The sequence below is a fragment of the Larimichthys crocea genome, chromosome XXII (genome assembly GCF_000972845.2).
Source record: "Larimichthys crocea isolate SSNF chromosome XXII, L_crocea_2.0, whole genome shotgun sequence".
In the NCBI taxonomy this organism is placed as follows: Eukaryota; Metazoa; Chordata; class Actinopteri; family Sciaenidae; genus Larimichthys; species Larimichthys crocea.
In genome coordinates, this window is record NC_040032.1 from 4,850,768 (window position 1) to 4,868,771 (window position 18,004).

The 18,004-nt window shown below is 38.7% G+C and overlaps 1 protein-coding gene across 4 annotated transcripts in view; it reads right to left on the reverse strand.

The window, feature by feature from the left end:
* Positions 1 to 18,004, reverse strand: part of fstl4 (follistatin-like 4) — a 258,262-nt gene that overhangs the window by 15,535 nt on the left and 224,723 nt on the right. For 3 of the 4 annotated variants that reach the window (XM_019272616.2, XM_019272610.2, XM_019272628.2), the window contains 6 exons: positions 14,147 to 14,313; positions 10,993 to 11,113; positions 8,304 to 8,465; positions 2,833 to 2,967; positions 1,824 to 1,850; positions 505 to 623 (listed from right to left, as the gene is read on the reverse strand). In XM_019272616.2, the coding sequence (XP_019128161.1) occupies positions 505 to 623; positions 1,824 to 1,850; positions 2,833 to 2,967; positions 8,304 to 8,465; positions 10,993 to 11,113; positions 14,147 to 14,313 (731 nt within the window). The remainder of the gene's footprint in view (positions 1 to 504; positions 624 to 1,823; positions 1,851 to 2,832; positions 2,968 to 8,303; positions 8,466 to 10,992; positions 11,114 to 14,146; positions 14,314 to 18,004) is intronic. The other variant, XM_019272621.2, reaches the window with a different exon arrangement.

Genomic DNA, 18,004 nt, shown 5'->3' on the forward strand with positions numbered 1-18,004 from the left:
TAATGGACACAAGTAATCCCATTACATTTAGTGAGGTGATGTGCCTACTTTGACACCAGTAAAGGGATGGGGGACTTCTTCTGAAAGATGGCCTTCATTTTAGGTGGAAAACTCTACTCAGAGACACTGAAACTTTACTGAATAACTCAAGTATAAAATAAGATAGATTAGATACTGTAGATCGCATTGACCAACAAAACACCTGGTGCCATGAGGTGCTTTATGGTGCAACAACCTGATTAAGTCCTATTACTGACAGCGTAAAATGCTCTTAGCTGTGCACCTGAAGTGTCATAATGAAAGTCTTTCTATATGTATAAATGAACACTAAGTGACATTGCAAATTTGATTATAAAAGGCATCAGCTCAGCAGTTACAAACACAGACATCCTGAAATTGTATTGAAATCTGGAGCAAACTGCTCATTGCCTGACATGGCCATTTTAAATCCATTACACTATAAAATCTTGATAGCAAAACAAAGAAAATATATATTGCACTTACATAGGTAGCAACAATTCTCTCTGTCCGTTTCATGTGTCTGCGTATCTCGCATTCACTGGGCTGCAGAACAGTGATGCCCTCATCAGAAAACACGTAGAACATATTCCCCACACTAAGCCCTGGAAGAGAAGACAGGAAGACAGAAAACATGTTGACAAACATGCTTTTAAACTAAAGCAATAAATACATATTAAAAACGTTTTATCTGACGTTTGTGATGGACATTTCAATTTCCCTGCTGGAGGGGACACCGCAAGACTCCTGTTAGCACGCTATCATGGTAGTGGGGATGGGCAGTGTGTGGCTGCCAGCCATTTTGACAATGACTACAAAGGGCCCTGTCAGCAACATGTCCACAGCATACTGTAGCGAGAGGCATCAAAATTAAGGCACCGTTTCTTAGAGGAAGCATTTCACATCTCATCCTCTTTGTCTGAACAGCTGCTGATGAGTTAGCAAGGATCATAGTTTGATGTTAAGGAATTTGGATGAACATGCTGTTATGGCTGTCAGGAATATGTCAAATGAGAAAAGATAAACATAAGGACATATACACACTCGCTCCATGCATAAACATTCAGAAAACATATGCATAGACAAAAACTATGACAACTTATTGATTTGACAGGCTGTCAAGACATATCTGCACTGTAACACTGTGAGATATAGTGCACTAAACTGTGCAAAAGAAAATGCAAAATATACAACATAATGACACAAAAACAAACTCACTCTGTATTAATGCGGAAAAACACTATAACCCGAAAGCTCACACTGCATCCTGAACCACACTGATTTGTTTTGATTCTGTGGTAAACCTGATGTAGTGATGATGTATATAAAACACATTATATTTATACTGTGCTCTAAGCAGCAGTGGGCTTTCCACTGCAGTACTACAGTAAGAGTGTACTTGTGGCCATGCTGATGTGGTAAAAATATACACAGAATAAAGATGGGATGGATTTGTTTACTGCTGTAAACCACATAGTTGTTTTCCCTTTAGCCACCACACTAAGTCTGTGGCATTATTGCAAAGAGCATAAAATCCCTGCTTGTGTGTAAATGTTTCCTCCCCAGGTGATCTGAAAGATTAAAAAGCACACCGACAAAGGGATGAAACATTTTGGACACACAAGGAAGAAAGCAAGATTTGAAGTAAAGTTTTGCTGGAGAGAAAACAACTTTGTGATTCTTCTGGACAGTACAACACACATCTTGGAGAGTGTAGATATTCAGCTGCAGGTCCTGAAGAGCTGTTCGGCATATTTTCTTATTCACAAGGATACAAACACGCTTTGAGAACTGTAATGTATTACCTTCTTCTCTCCACAGAATGTTTGCAACTGCAGAGTCAGCCGCCAAGCAATAGAAAAGAAAAGAAGGGGAATAAGAAGGAAAAACATTAAATCACCTTTAAAAAAAAAGGAAATAGATCTTCCAAGAATATGAAGAGGTGATTTCTTTCATGACGCTACATGACAAGAGTAAACAAAACATATTTGACAGCTACAAAATATTCCTCACTGCTGTCGACAATGCCATATTTCTTTCTAAATCGAGCAATTGCTCCTGTCTTGAGAGGACAGGTCATCGATTATTCTGCTTAATTTCAAGTACATATGGTGAACTTATCAAAATAATGCAATCTAATGAAAGACCAAATATCAAAGGAACATAAAATATGTGATTTGATTGTTTAAAATCTACAGAAAATCAAAAGGGACCTCTTGTACTGCCCATAGTCAAGACAGGGAATACAGTGACTCCACTGACCCCTGAGCAATCGGGGTGCCTTTTTGTTCTGGATGCTTCATGTCTGTTGAGTTGGGACAGTATCAAGTAGTTTGATCTCTCATTGCTACAAAAGATGGCAGGACGCTAGGTGCAGAAAGACTTCAACACTTTATTGCAAATGTGCTGCACTGCTGCCTCACTGTGGGTAAATAAGTTAAACAAGCCACTTGAAAGTGTAAGTGATCGACTGTCAGTCTTCCCACATAAAGCAGTAGAGCTCATTAGCTCTAGTGTTAACAGCAATAATAATGCAGAAGACACATGGGACATTTGTAAAGGATTGTCTACACAGGTCTACGTATTTCAGCAACCACTTAAATACTGCTTACAATTATGTCTCACTGCCAGCAATGCCATTTAGATTTACACCAGCAGACAAAATGGTCTCTTTCTGCAAAACACAGTGAGGTTGTCCATCTTTTTTAGTATTACTTCTGACCAAGATGAGGTTTAAATGGTATTGTCAATTGAATGTGAAACATTTTTTACTTTGTACAATAAAAAGTGAAATTTGACAGCGTGTGGACTTACGGGTCTTCTTGGCCGAGTCTTCAACAAACAGTGAGGAGATGTCTTCGTCCACTCCCACCTCGTTCTTGGCGATGCAGGTATAGGCTCCAGTGTCCTCATACCGGACGCTGCCAATAAAGAGCTCACTACCATTTGCTACAAGAAGAGAGGAAACAAAGAAATATGCTACTGTAACAGTTCGTTGTTGCAGCATTACATCAAGTCTTTATGGAGTGTAATACATATACATTTGAATGTGATAAAATCTGATGAACCCCAGCCTGACTGTTGAAGTAGTCTGACAGAAACTATAGAAATGAAGCCATGATGATGACGTTCATACATCCATGTGAATGCTGTAACCTAAAATGTCACACTCAAAAACCAAAAATAATGTTCAGAACAAAACCAGGGAACATAAACAAAGGGCGAATGAATACTGATCTCAAAAGAACGGACATTCACACCTGCAAATACTATGTTTTGGTACAAACGAATCTGAAATATAGTCACAATATGCGCTATAATCATATTGTATATACTCTATGACCAACAGACTTTGAAATATGATTTAAAAAAAGGTTAGATCATCGTTAACATTTTGGCACTTTTTCAGTGTTTTACTTGAGTAATATCTTTTAAGATTGAGTGTGTTTGAATTCTAAGAATAATAAAGTATCTTTGGTATGTTCTAAGTAACTTCACACAGCTGCTGAATGCTTTGCAGCAGTAAAACATTCATATACTGTAATGCTTTTTTTTGGTATTTCAGAACATGACTGAAGTCGAGTTTAGTTTCACACTTATTTCCCCCACATACAATGCTGCACTGTTTGCCTCAAGACGCAGTCGTGATGTTAGATGGAGGTGACAGGTGATGTTGGCCATGTTAAGACACGGAGGTCATCATCAGAGGCAGACTCTCTGATGTTTGTTGTAGCATCCAGCTCTGTGATGTACAGCTGCACTCTGATCCTTCCTGTACTGTACACTACATTGCACTACATTGAACACAACATCACACACTTCACATCATGGGGGGAGGGAATGATGTGTGTGTGCGTGTGTGTCACAGTGGTGCTCTTACAGGCCACGTTGTGTAAAAACATAAAAGAACTTCAGTTTTCATCTACTTCTGTATTTCTCTTTGAGTATCTACAACATCTAACATCCACACTCTCCCCGTCTCATTCTCCATCCTGTTTCTTTTCTTCGCACATTTGTTAAAACTTAAATCTAGCATACTGTAAGTGCTGTTCTTCCAGCAGAACCAAATGTATACTAAACAGCAATAAAGCACACTTTTTTTTTGTTAATGGTGAAAATTATCTCTACCTTTTAATTTGTGCATACTGGGTTGTAAAATAACAGGTCATTACTGAAGTTGACGTAAAGCTTTTCACATTAGTGAAATGTCTTTTGGATCCTGATAATAATTCTCTTTTATCAGGGGAAAAGTGTGTAATGCTTTGAAGTGAAAACTGCCTTGAAGCAGGCCTTCACAGAATGGGACACCACTCTAATTACTAATTACTCATAATTATGTTCTGATCAATTCTTATTGAAAACCACTGAATCAACCACTCATTAAATTACCCTTCATATCCTTATTTTACAAGCTTGTAGCAGTTCAAGGTGGCAGGGATTTTGAGTTTGACTGATTTTATCTTAAAGTATTGATTTTAGGCATCTTTGTGCACTACTGTAAGGGAGGAATGTGCCTAGGGGCAGGACTCAATGGGGGCCCCTGGCTTTATAATAACATTATCAGTGTGCTTGTGTATAATAACAACAGATCAGGCCGGAGCAGGTGGCAACTGCTCCAAAAATACACATCCAAAAACATACACCTGTATACTACCTGCACCAAACAGCATTTAGCATCTAAATGGCAATGTAGAAGAGCATTGAGCAGCTAAATAGACAGACATTTCCCTGAAGAGTTATTAGACATTCATCAGGTGGCTAGGAAGCATTTCCAAATCAATGCAAATGTTCCTGCTGAATGTGCATAAATAGGGTAATGTTTGCTAAAATGTTCGGCGAATCAAGTTAAAAGGACCACTGTGGAGGATTTAGTGGCATTTAGCAGTCAGGTTGCAGATTACAACTAGCTGAATATCGCTTGCCTCATCCTCCCCTTCAAAGCATGTGGAACACAGCTTCTCACAGTCCACATCTGTACTGAACAGAGCCCATACCTTGTGTCATGAATACAATGTGTTATGTTTAACGTTTAAACGTTTATTGATCAATAAATTGTTGAAGTTGAATATCCAGTGTAGCTCTAGTGATCCTGTTCCCGGATGAATGTGGTTTTAATGTTGCTTATTTGTGTGTTGCTTACCATCATTGGCACTGTTGTCATGGCGCTGTTGACTGCTGAGGACAGAGTTATGTGTTGTTGCTGCCACAGCAATGCAATAACGTTATACCAGAAAATTTGCTATCAGCTGCTAAGTCGCAGATACAGAATCTCTCTCGTTTTCTCTAGTAGACAACTCAGAAATAAACGATTGTCTCAGCTGTGTTGGCTGTCATCGCCAATTTTTCTGGACCTCAGAGGCAGACCTTTTTTTATGTGATAAGAAGTCCTGGTTCCTACAGTGGGCTAAAAACACCCTCTAGAATGTTGTTTTTGTCCTCATGTAGCAACATGGCAGCACAACATGGCAGACTCCATGAAAGTGGACCTGCTTTACCTGTAGATATCTTTTTCCAAGGTAATGAAAACACAGTTCTTATTTTCCAGTGATTATAGATGGAAACAGTTATTAATATTACATTCCTTCTGCCAGTAGATCCCTCTAAATCTTACACACGGGTCCTTTTACAGCCTTTTTATGCTGCCAAGTGCAGGAAATATCTGTTTTTGCAGGAATAAGTTATTTTAAGTCTGTAGAAACTTAAGCCAATTGAATCACTTGCTGAGTGTTAATGAAGTATCAATCACCAGTTCAACATTTAGAAACATCCTTGCAGGTTGGCAAAGTCTAAAATTGAACAAAGCAAATAGGATCAGAACATTATCTCTCTACACTTTCTGATGTTTGTTGTTAGCAAAATAATCAAATATGCAACAGTATACAAGAGTATGTCTGACCAAGCAATCTGATTGATTACCTAGACATTCAGAATGAGTTCAAATCAGCACGGAAGCACAATGAACTTATAACTAAAAAGATTACTCTGCCATTTCTATGGTAACATAATTGCCGGAGCTGGTGCAAAAAAAAAAACAAAAAAAAAACAGTCAGCTAAAATAGACAAATGTTCATGAAAAAAGAATAATATATATTGCTATACACAGACTGTGAAATCAGAGGGGGGTTGTTTATGAAACGTTTTTATTCATGAAAATACATCATGAACCACAGTGGACCTATATAGACCATGACCTCCTGTTATGATAATTAAATCAACTTTCTCTAATTTTAATTTTATGGTGCTGCTAGACTGCCAGGTTAATACAGGTGCGTACCTCTCTTGTGTGCAGCAAGTCAGAATGCAAACAGACAGAGAAGGCTGACTATTATGGATAGAGGCAGAATATTTTGTTAGATAGAAACATGTGAATTTTCTTTCTTTTCTCAATGCATTTTGACTTGGAAATGTAAGGAACACATTCGCCATCAGCTGTGCTGGTGTGTCGCCGATGCCACTAATAGTTTAAAATTACACGTGAATGTATCTTAGTCACTACAAGACTGAACTATCAGCAGTTTTATGTCTACATGTGTGATATTTATTCAATTTGGAAAAATAAATCTTTAACATTAGTTGGCCGGGACAAGAAATCGTCTCTGTTGCTAGGTCATTAGTAGGGGGTGGACTACTTTCTGGGTTTCATAACATACAGGAGTCTACTGACATGACATTGTTTTACAGTTCTTACTATAATCTCATTGATCTCAATGGATACAGCTATAACATTAAAAAAGTGGGAGAGAATTGATCCATAGTAAGAATACCTTTTAATTATATATTATATTACATTTGTGGGTGAGCTGTACCTCACCTACAGTGTTGTCAGGAAGGCTTGCTTAATTATACATGGTGTGTAATGACTGTGTGCTACATTGCTTGGAGAGACTACGCATAGTCATGATAATCTGTCCATGCTGCTGCTTGACGTATTATTTCCTCTGTGGCTTTATAATTACTACTAAACAAGTCAGAGGCATTTAGAGTTACACTTTTCATTAATTAGCCACAAATGCATCTTGCAGGCATCCATTACCCTTGATTAACGAGGGATGTGATGGTAGTGACAATGAGATTTTTTATTTGAAACTGGTCTGGTGGAAAAAAGAAGTGTTGAGCTTGCTTCCCACAATGCACCTGGAACTGAAAATTGATTTATAAAGTCACATGTCAAGGTGTTGGCTGTATAACGACACTACAAATCAGGCAATATCAAGAAAAGATCTACACCAAGCTCAGGTGTTTTTTTAACACCGGTTTCATTTTCTCAGCAAAACAAAGCAGTTTCTCTCTTTACTGTTCAACTGTGACCTACAATCAATACTCCTTACTATCAGCGTGTGGTTCAGATTTTACAGAAGTCCAATATGAGGATAGAGGCAACACTTGTACAATGTCTTTATTAACTACTCACACTGATGTGATATGTGGAAATGAAAAAGCATATTACAGCCCTCTCGCATTGCCTGACCTTTAATCTCTTTATTTTTTAAACATGGATAGATAAAAATGGTAATCTTAACTACCTTGACTACATTTCCCCTCTATTATTTTTACAAAAACTAAACTAAATGTCTTTTTTAAAAAGCACAAATTATCTCTGTAAGTAGAACTCCTGCCCATATTAGCTGGCAAATCCAAAACTGTAGCCACTGCAGTGTTTATGTGTCGGTGAACCTTGCAGAACCTCCCATGTTTGAGTGTCTGAGGGTTGATAACAGGCTATTACCACAGGTAATGACCCACACACAGCCAATAAACTCTCCCTTAATGAGAACTAGGCCATAAAAAGAAGAGTCGTTCTCCATTCTGCTCTCTTCTCTCTGATATTGAAAGTGTGTCTTTAAAAGTAACATTCCAGTCTGGATAAGTAGCTGCCATTTCCCAACTCACACTACATTTCATTTTATCTTCTGTCTCTTAATCTCTATTTTCATTCACTTTTAAAGAATAAGCATCTTGGTTTTTGGTGTTTTTTTTTGTCAGAGGAGCAAAATGAAGACAATAGAAGAGGGTGACAACATTTGTTTCATGGCCTTGGAAATAAATAGAACACAACAGAATCTGACTGCTGACGAGGTTTCAAGAAAAAAGGGGTTAACACCAGCTTGATTGCAAGCTTTGTTTTCACCTTTCTCAAGCATTGTCTTGGTTTAAAAACATTTCTGCAGCGTTGGCATACTGCAGTGTTGTTGGTATTGTGTAATTCCCAATCTCTGCACCAACAAGATGTGACAACCAGTATCTGCTAAAATGTAACAATCTGACAGCACTTAAACACTCCTTACCTATGAGAGAAAGCTGTTTGGAGGATCTGGGCTGCAGGTCCATGCCATTCTTCAGCCAGAGGAGTTTGGGATTTGGGATGCCGTCAGCATGGCAGTGGAGGCTGGCAGATACACCAGGCTCCTGGGCCTGCGTCTCTGGATAGACCAGGATCACTGGAGGGACTGGACGCACAAACACAAACAAAACCAAAGACACAAACAGGGAGAGGAGAGGGGCAAGTGAAAACATAATTACACACTGTTTCATGGTAGACCGTAACTCCTGGGGGAATATAGCACAAACACCCACACACGCAGTGGGTAGAGGGGAATTTGTCTCACCCCAGCATGGAATATATTCACACATAACAAGAATCCAAGAGCTCCGGGGCTGCTTTATTACAGCTCAAGTCCTCCATGAAATAGATGTTGGACGTATCTACCACTTACTACCTCCTCTGGGGAGAAGACTGCAAATGAATGTGGAGAAGTCGAAGGGGAAAATGAAACATGAGGTAATAGTTTACATGAACAGGTAAGATGTCGTTTTCTAGTTTTGATGCTGGGCACCTTCTCAACCTGCTGTCAAATCCTCACCTCACATTCAATTTACAACCTTGGCCCCTAACCCTAATACAAAATTAATATTACATCTGTTGCTTGCTACTTTCATTTCACAGGGACGTATTGTACTTTTAACTCCAGCTATAATTATGGGTTTCTTAACAGAGTCTAATTTTACATTAAAATATAATAAGCTTTTAGAATAAAATACGTTGTTAATGATTAAACCAGTGGTTTCCAGGCTGTTTGACCTGTGATACTTACAGAAGGGGCTCTTAATCATGTCAAGTTGTTACTTTTGATACTTTAAGTACATTAGTTCATAATACTATTAAATGCAGGACTTTTACTCATAGTTAGGCAGTTTTACATTGTGATATTAGCAGCTTACCCTACTTCTTCATACTGATTTTATGGTCATTACTATTTTTTTGTTCTTGGTTCACAGATACAACATATACACACATTACTAATGACTCTGACACTTACCTTCAGCCTGTCCGAGATATCTATCTATCTATCTATCTATCTATCTATCTATCTATCTATCTATCTATCTATCTATCTATCTATCTATCTATCTATCTATCTATCTATCTATATGTGTGTGTGTGTGTGTGTATAAATAAACACACTTGACATTGCAGAAACATCCTTTAACAGCATTTGTACCATATTCTCATGTACTATAATACAGTACGAAGAGTACTAGACTTCGACTATGGGTACTTCACTGATACTAAAGCTTCAGTCTTTCTTCTCATCACTGTAAAAAGGGAAACAGTGTTATTGCTTTAATAGAACACGATGCAAACCGTCTACTTAGTTTAATGTGGCACTTGGCTCCTTTCCATTCCACCTTATCTCACCTTGTCCCATCTCATTTGAAATACCTTGAATCGCTTTTTTTTTTTTCAAATTAGCATCTTAAACAATCACACAAAGTTTTCCAACTTCTTTGCCACCATGAGACAAAAGCACAGAAATAAAGATGAGGCTGAATCGTTGATTTGCTATGCCTCAGGTAGGGGGTGGGGGGCTTTTAATATTCTTCCCTGGATCTTCCTTGGAAAAATGCCTAGTAATAACTCTCAGGTTTAAAGGCAGAAGACAGGAAGGCCCTTATCCAGGTGATTAATATAAGCAAGACAGTGGTTTTAAAGTTCAGCTTACCAAACCAGTGCGAGTGCGTTTGCTGTGTTTTTCAGATATATTGTAGCTTAAGTAGCTTTTATCTACTGCATTGAATCAAGTGCATATGCTGCATGCACACACAATTCAGTGTTCAGCCACACATATTCAATGATGTTTTTCATGGCAAGTGAGTCACAGTAACTATATAGATAGATATATCTAGATATGGATATATAAATACAATGCTTGTTTTTTTTCCTTTTCCTCTTGTCTCTAAGTCACTACTATATTTAACAGCTTTATAGCTACTTATTTAATACACTAAACAGTTAACCAGGAGGTTATGTGGACAATTGTGGAGTAGCTCAGATAATTTAAAATTAGTTAGATTAATAGAAATTAGTTGGTTATTTGGTTATATATATATATGCACACACACACACACACACACACAATACACATAATATACACAATATATGCATGTATCCACATAGTGTGAAACTTATGTAAGGTTTATATGTAATATGTTCACCGTCTCAAAATGCAGTGAGCAAACTGAAGAAAGTTAGTAGTGGTAAGAATATGGTGGAAAAATTTAAAATACTGAATACTGACAAAGCCTAAACATTGCCAGCTGCAAGATCATTATGTCTTGTATGGATTTACATGTGTCAAGAAGCCAACACAGATAGTGTTTTCACTTGAAAAACAGCTCTTTGAAGGGATCTTGTATATAGATAGGGCACAAGGAGGGGTACTTGAGCCTCAGTAAGGGCTGTGGGAATACACCATATGACAGTGCTGCCCTTAATGCAGAATGTATATCCTTTGTTTCAGGCATTTCAATAAACAGCATGTTTGCTTAATTGCCTTTGAGGCTGTTCTTTACTGTGAGCAGAAAGGTAATACGAAAATCCCCCCACTAGGGAACCACAGAGTAGCACAAACAAAACTAAAGCATTTTGTCCATAGCTCGCCCGCCACTGTAAGTAAGAAATGAGCCACTACTGACCATTCACCTGCAGCACATGTGTCTGATAGAGGTCTTCATAGCCGTAGGCATGGCAACTGTAGTTTCCCATGTGGATGGTTGTCACTTTGGTGATGTACAGGGAGCCATCGTCCCCAAAGTCCTGTAACACAGGCAAGAGATGGAAGAGGAAAATTAAGTAAAGAAGAGGTGGGGGTCATAGTAAAAGAGCACAGCGTAGAAAGAGAAGGAGTAAAGGAGGGAGAGGAGGAGGTGCGGGGTAAAGCATTGTGGTGAAGAATGGGGGGCACGAAAGAGCCACAGGGAGTGAGGGAGAAATGAAGGTAGCTTGATAGAATACGTAAGGATGCTTGGAGACCGGGGAAAGAGGAGGCACACAACAGCAGGGAGTGATGGGAAAAGACAAGACAGAAAAAGAGTGATGTGAAAACGAAGAGAGACCATGAATCAACGGTTTCCCTGTTGAGCTGAAGCAGGCGTTGGGGAATTTGATCCTCCTCTCTCCCCTCATCACGCTGCCTCAGCCTGATAAATGGCAAGGGTTAAAAATATAAAGCCCATTAGGTTGATGAATGGAGCTGGTTGTTGTTGGTGCAGCATGCAGCAGTCACCAGGGGGTTCCAGCCACAGCTTAGGGCGGATTAAGGCATTAAATAGTTTGCTGTCCCACCAAGTGGCAGAGCAGATGTCCTGATGCAGCTCAGTCATGACATGAAAACCACAAATGGCTGCTTTCGTTCTGAGGGCTCGAGAAATTAATGTGACCTGACAGAGGGTCGCTTTGTGACAGGAAAAAGTGAAATGATTTTCTTGTAAGAAGGACGGGGTACTTTAGGCAGCCTTTAAAGTTCAGAATTTATAATTAAGGTGAGAGATACAACTACACCAGCAAGGACAATTAAAACTGAATGGACCATTTAGGCTAAGAAGTATGATATGAATTATATTGCAGGTTATGCTAAATATATTTTTATTTTAATTTCTTAAGTATACTGTAAAAAAGGAGGAATCAAGCAGGTTGATTACCTGAATGTTGATTATTTTGAATTATCAATGAATTATCGACTGTGTGCTACTCTGATGTTTAATCAAAGACAGGTGAAATATAATACTTGTTATGTAGGCCATCGTAGTAGTTTAATGTGCAGTAGCAAGCTGCAATACAGGTTGTAAATTATTATTTAAATACATTATTTAAACTTTACCATGCAGATCATATCACACTTCGTACCATGTATCTGGTGTCATTAAGTGACTAAAAAAATAAATGTAAATGGAAGATTTAGGCCAGTGAGTTCCTTCTAACATAATGGGGATAGACTTTGAGTCCATGAAATGCACCGATGCCACACAGACAAACAGTGCAAAAAAGGGTTAGGAGAAAATTACAGGTTTTAAAGTTAAATACTATGGTTTTGTAATGGAAATGCAGCGGAAGAATTATACATGAATATGGCCCGTGGGCACATTCAAATTAATATAATTTAAGTCTCTCATTGAAGTTTTGCTTTTCGGATGGAAAACTACATCAGTAACTCCTTTGACCTATTCTCCAACAGTAATCAACATTGCTTTTTCCTTGCGCTACAGCTCTTGATGGATGGCAGTCGCTACATTTTAAGCAGCTGTAGCAGATTATATTGCCGTTCTGTCTGTGCCTATTTGTAGTACTGCCTATGTCTATTTGCTTTCATGCAATCAAACCTGGTGAACAGGTCTGAAGGCTCGAACACAGTGCAGTTACTTTTTGGAGAATGCAGCTCGACTTAAAATGTAAAATTCCCAGTTTTGATTGAGAGTAAAAAAACTGAGCGAAATAAACAAAACAAAAGCAGTAGAGTGGAGAAGAAGGTGGGGAGGAGGGGAACAAAGACCAGAGAGAGAGAGCATGAGGAAGCAGACAAATTAGACTGATTGTAATGGAGGCTCAGCTCTCAGGTTTAGGGGTTATATGCCAGAGTGCAGAAGGATTTCAATCATTGTCAAGTGAAACTTCTAAAAACAAGCCTGTTTCAAGTCAACACAGTTCAACAGAGGAAAACAGTGTGCTGAAAGCACTTTGACAAGAAAGTGATGTCTGGGGTATACCCTGCCTCTTGCTCAATGTCAGGGGGGATTACTTTCAGCCCCCCGTGACCCTCTAACGGTTAAGCGCGTATAGCTAATGGCTGGATGAATGGTGGAAAGTAAGATCTCCTCCCTCCCCTCATCATTTACACAATTTTACCTACCACTCCCAGCACCTACTTCGATGTTTATCTTCTGCCCTTTACAGACATCGGGATGTTCTCATTACTTAATGGCGTATTTATGCTTAATTTAGCCAGGAAGTCTATTAAATTACAAAATGTGCAGGAGAAAGCTTGAAAGCCACTGGGATTGTGTTGTAAGCACCTGATGCTTTTTTTAATCTTCCTTTCTGCCTAAATTAACCAAATGGCCCCCAAAAGATGACAAATTACTTAATATATCTATTTATTTATTTTTTGTTTTTTTCCTTTTCTCTTGTTCTTCTTTCTGGCATTTACTCTGGTTATCTCTTTGGTTAATTTAGGGTTTTCATCTTTTATTGGACTCAGAAGAAAGTCAAACAATAACCTGGCTCCACTCTCTCTCCTCCCTTCACCTCACTGTGCCCTGTGGAAATTCATTATGCATGGTCAAGAGCCTGAGGGACCTCTGTTGCCATCACCTCTCCACCATTCTCCACCTAAAAACTTGACATTGTTTATCGGCTTACCATTGCAGCAGACCAACAAGGCCACTCATTAACATGCAATTAGTGAATTGTGATGTGGTGGTGGGTAAAGAATGGCCACGAATATGCTGTCACCTGAGCAGATGTGACTGAACAGGAGCAGGGCCACATAGGTCATTAAGCACTGAGCAAACTATAATTCTATTTTTTGGGTTGTTTTTTTTTGTACTTCTACTGAGGGCTGAGGAGTCAAACTTTTTTTTATCTTTTTGTTTGATTTCTTTTTCTGGTTTCCTGCTTCCCTTTAACCACCAACAACCACCCAACATGTGTTATATATTAGGCATAGCAAGAATAAAGTGTGAGGAACAAACAATAAAATTCTGTAGCTATCACAATCTACCAACAGCTTCATTACCAACAGCACAACAAACAACAGCCTCAACCAAGATGAATAAAACAATAACATGCACTCACATTGATATCCTCAAGGTCCAGGAAGTTTAGTATGATGCCGTTCCTCTTCCAGATGATTGGCGGGCGCAGCGTGCCCTGGATAGCACAGGTTAGGACGGCACTAAGGCCTACTGTTACCGTGGAGACACTGATCTGCTGATCCTCTGCCAGGCTCAGCTGCACAACCTCTGTTGGAATAAAGAGCACAAAGGGAAATGAATGGTGTTGGAGAAAGAGTAGGGATGCCAGAGAGGCAAATAAGAGATGAGAAGAGAAAAAAAGATTTAGGAAAAATGAGGAGATGGAGAAAGGAGGAGGAAAAAAAGATGGTAGAGAAAATCACAAATTAGAACGAGTGTGCTGATGTAGTGGAACTGTAGCCAAGCTTAATACATTTCTAAACATCCATCTCATTACTAGTGGACCGAGGAGGATAAACAGCTGTCCAGGAGTGAAGGATATCCAGTATGAAAAAAGACCACGTGTCAGAGGACACACAGCTAGCCAAATATCATTCTTCTCATTAAGGGAAATTTATGTTCATTGAAATGGCCGTCCAATTCAATTCACCTTTACGGCAAATTAAGAATTATTCTTCACTAGTTCCCCTTGGTGCCATAAATAGTATCTGTCGCCAATCTGCGTGGCCAGGCGTGAAATCTACAGTCACAGTTACAGTCAGGAAACTTTGTTATCTACTGAACCGTTTTCTTAATGTCAGCTTAAACTTGCACTGAGCCAAATTTTTCAACTAGACATAAAAACAGTGTCTTTGCGGCAAAGTCAGCTGTATAATATAAACAGTATGTCCCATGTATTCACACTATTAAATCTCAGAACGGTGCAATAAAACACAACACCTCCCCATCTTTGTCTCTCTCCCATTCATCCTTTTATTTTCATTCTGTGTACACACTCTATTCTAATAAGAAAATGACAAAAGATGCATAAATATGTTTTAATTTTGTAAAAAAAACAAAGCAACAAAAAGGGAGAGGAGAATTAGTATGCAGATGACATTGAGATATTGTGTGAATGTGGGGTAAAGATATATCAGCATTGGGTCAACATTGACTGGGGACAGGCTATACTTGGTTCCAGAGCCATCCTAAGGCCGCATTCAGACAGGAGCTGGCCCAGTGGAGTGTTAGGTTTTGTTTGTGCGTTTTTGGCCACCAGAAAGAGGAGGTTTTCAAACCTATGGCACAGGCAACTGCTGACAGGGTGCAGAGCCAATGTTGTGCCAGAACCAGAGCTAGGCAAGTTGGTAATGTCACAGCAGCCACTATAGAGTGACCAAGCAAGAAGCTGCAGGACAAGAATAAATCTGGCTCTGACTGACTTTTAGCACTTGCAAGAGCTTTGTGAAATAAAATGATGAAACACAGAAGCTGAGCTGGGTTCTTGTTGTTGGACTAGTATTAGTTGCCTGGCTGGTACAGTATGTCTTTGGTTGTTGCACTTGACTGGTGAAGCTGTCAACTCACTATTTTTTGTTCATAAATAATATAATCATAGCAAATACACATCAGTGGTATTGCACTTTGAAACTAAGGATACTAAATTGCAAAAATAACCAATAGATTCGAACCCTGGGCTTCTGCAGCAAGGACTGAGCCTTCGGGCGGCTGCTTCACCAACTGAGCTTATAAACACCGCCCCAAATTAATTAATTATTCAAATCAGCGAGCCAATCCCTGAAATCGTAATCCAAAGGATACCTGAACATACGTACTGGATATTCAGGTATCCTTTTGATTAAGATTTCCCAGAGAAAAGTAGAGAAATTATAAAATCTTATCAAATCAATAATGTTCTGCTACAAAATAATTTTGATGTATGTACTGATAATTATGTTTTTTCAAAGAAAATTAGTAACTAAATAAGATTGGCATGAAATATTGTAACTGTCATTTCCAGAGGGGGTTTTAAATGTAGTAAAGAAACGGAGATTAACATTAACAAACCGATCATTTGTTGCTACAAGCCAAGTTAATCAATCATCTTGTCATAGTCAGATGGTACTTGTTGAGTGTTGTTTATTTCTTTCAGCTCCTATAATTAGCAAAGCAGTATAAACTAGAAAGAATGTGCCAAGAATGATATATAGCCATTACTGTTTCAGAATAAACTACGCTTTTATAATATATTTTTTAAGTAGCACATGTTGCTACACGTGCTTCCTCTCTAGGCACCACAAATCTACCACAACTTATAATGGCAAAAACAAATATGAACAGAAAGATCTAACAAACATTGGCTCTTAAGACCTGCAGTTGATGGCTGAACAAAATGATGAGGCTATAGTATCAAACTTTAATTTCAACACCCACATGGGACATTACAGTATTTCAATGTCAAAACAGACTTCAAGTAAATGGCTAACAGACTTTGAAATGTTTGTTGGGAACTTTCTGTCCGGATCCAGACTTTGACAAACGCTATTGTAAAAGACCCCTGGATATTAGCTGTCTGTTTCACATACCTCTCCAGGTGATAGATATATTCGGGCTGACAGCTCAGTCTGTCAGTGATATTTCAGAATGCCTTAGGTACAGTACACTGCCAGATCCAACAAAGTTATAATTCAGCAGAGCAGTAATTTGGGTGGCAGAACAGGCTTTGAGTGCCATGTGGACAGATGAAGTATGAAGTGCATTGATCTGACATGGCTTGAAGGGGCGCTTTCAGGGTGGTACTGTGAATTTCAACCAGATCACTGTGCACATTAAATTTAATCCGGTGCATACAAGTAAGATCTGTGTGGTTTGCTGCGTTTCTGTTCAACTGTTCAGATAGACATCTAGTGTGACTCAACACTGATTGTTTCAAGGTAAAGAAGTTGCGATACAGCTTTAATCTGCTGGCGAGGACTTTCATAACAAAGTTCAGGCATAGCAGAAGTAAATGGTAATTAATAGACTATGGTAGATAAAACACAGGCTACTGTGATGGGATGTTTTCAGCAGTTACGGCTGGTACAAAACAGCATGTGCTGCGCAGTTAAGTTGAGACAGTAATCTTGAGTCATTGATTTGACATATGCAAAAAAGACACCTGAAGCTTTTAAATTTGATTTCCAGGGTCAAATCACTGGACAGAGAAAAAAGGTCACTACTAAATGTATGAGCCATCTTGAGACTTTTATTTATAATACTGACTCACATATGGTTTTGAGGTTCAGATAGCACTGTGGTACTGGAATGAATGTATAATCTGCAAACCCTTTATGAGGTCAGTCCAAACTTTCATTTGTATTTGTTGTCACTTTCAATGTCTGGTAGAAAGACTGTAAATAATAATAAAAAAACATTTATATTTAGTGAAAGATACCAAGAAAAAGAAAAAAATGTTATGTAATATTACAGTAGTTTACTGTTGATACCACTTTCATAAAAAATATAAAGATTTTCCTGCTATGTGATTAAAAACAGCAGTTGACAGCAAGTTGGTCTCAAGTGTTAAAAGCTAACAGACTCCTTTAATGAGTACAAGATAGTCACACATTGTAACATTTGTTGCATTTGATGCTCACAGACATAGCCTACGATTCAGCACTTCCTTTACAGTCAACACTTTTCTTCATCCATTTAGTTGATCAGACAGGTTCATATGTGGTTACGGAATTAGAGCCACAATGTGTAACTATGTATTTCAAACAGGCCGTGCCTTCCAGCAGGGATTGTCAATCTTGGAAGTGTCAGAGTTTAATTAATGTGACAACAGTATCACTTATCATGGGACTCCAGAACTAATTCACCAGGTGCTAGGAGGGGTTTGCCTCTATTAGGTATGACTAGGATAAACACCAATGTCATGAGTTAAAGTTAGCTTACTGGCTAGCTTATTAACCCGGCTTATTTGTGCAAGCAACTTTGT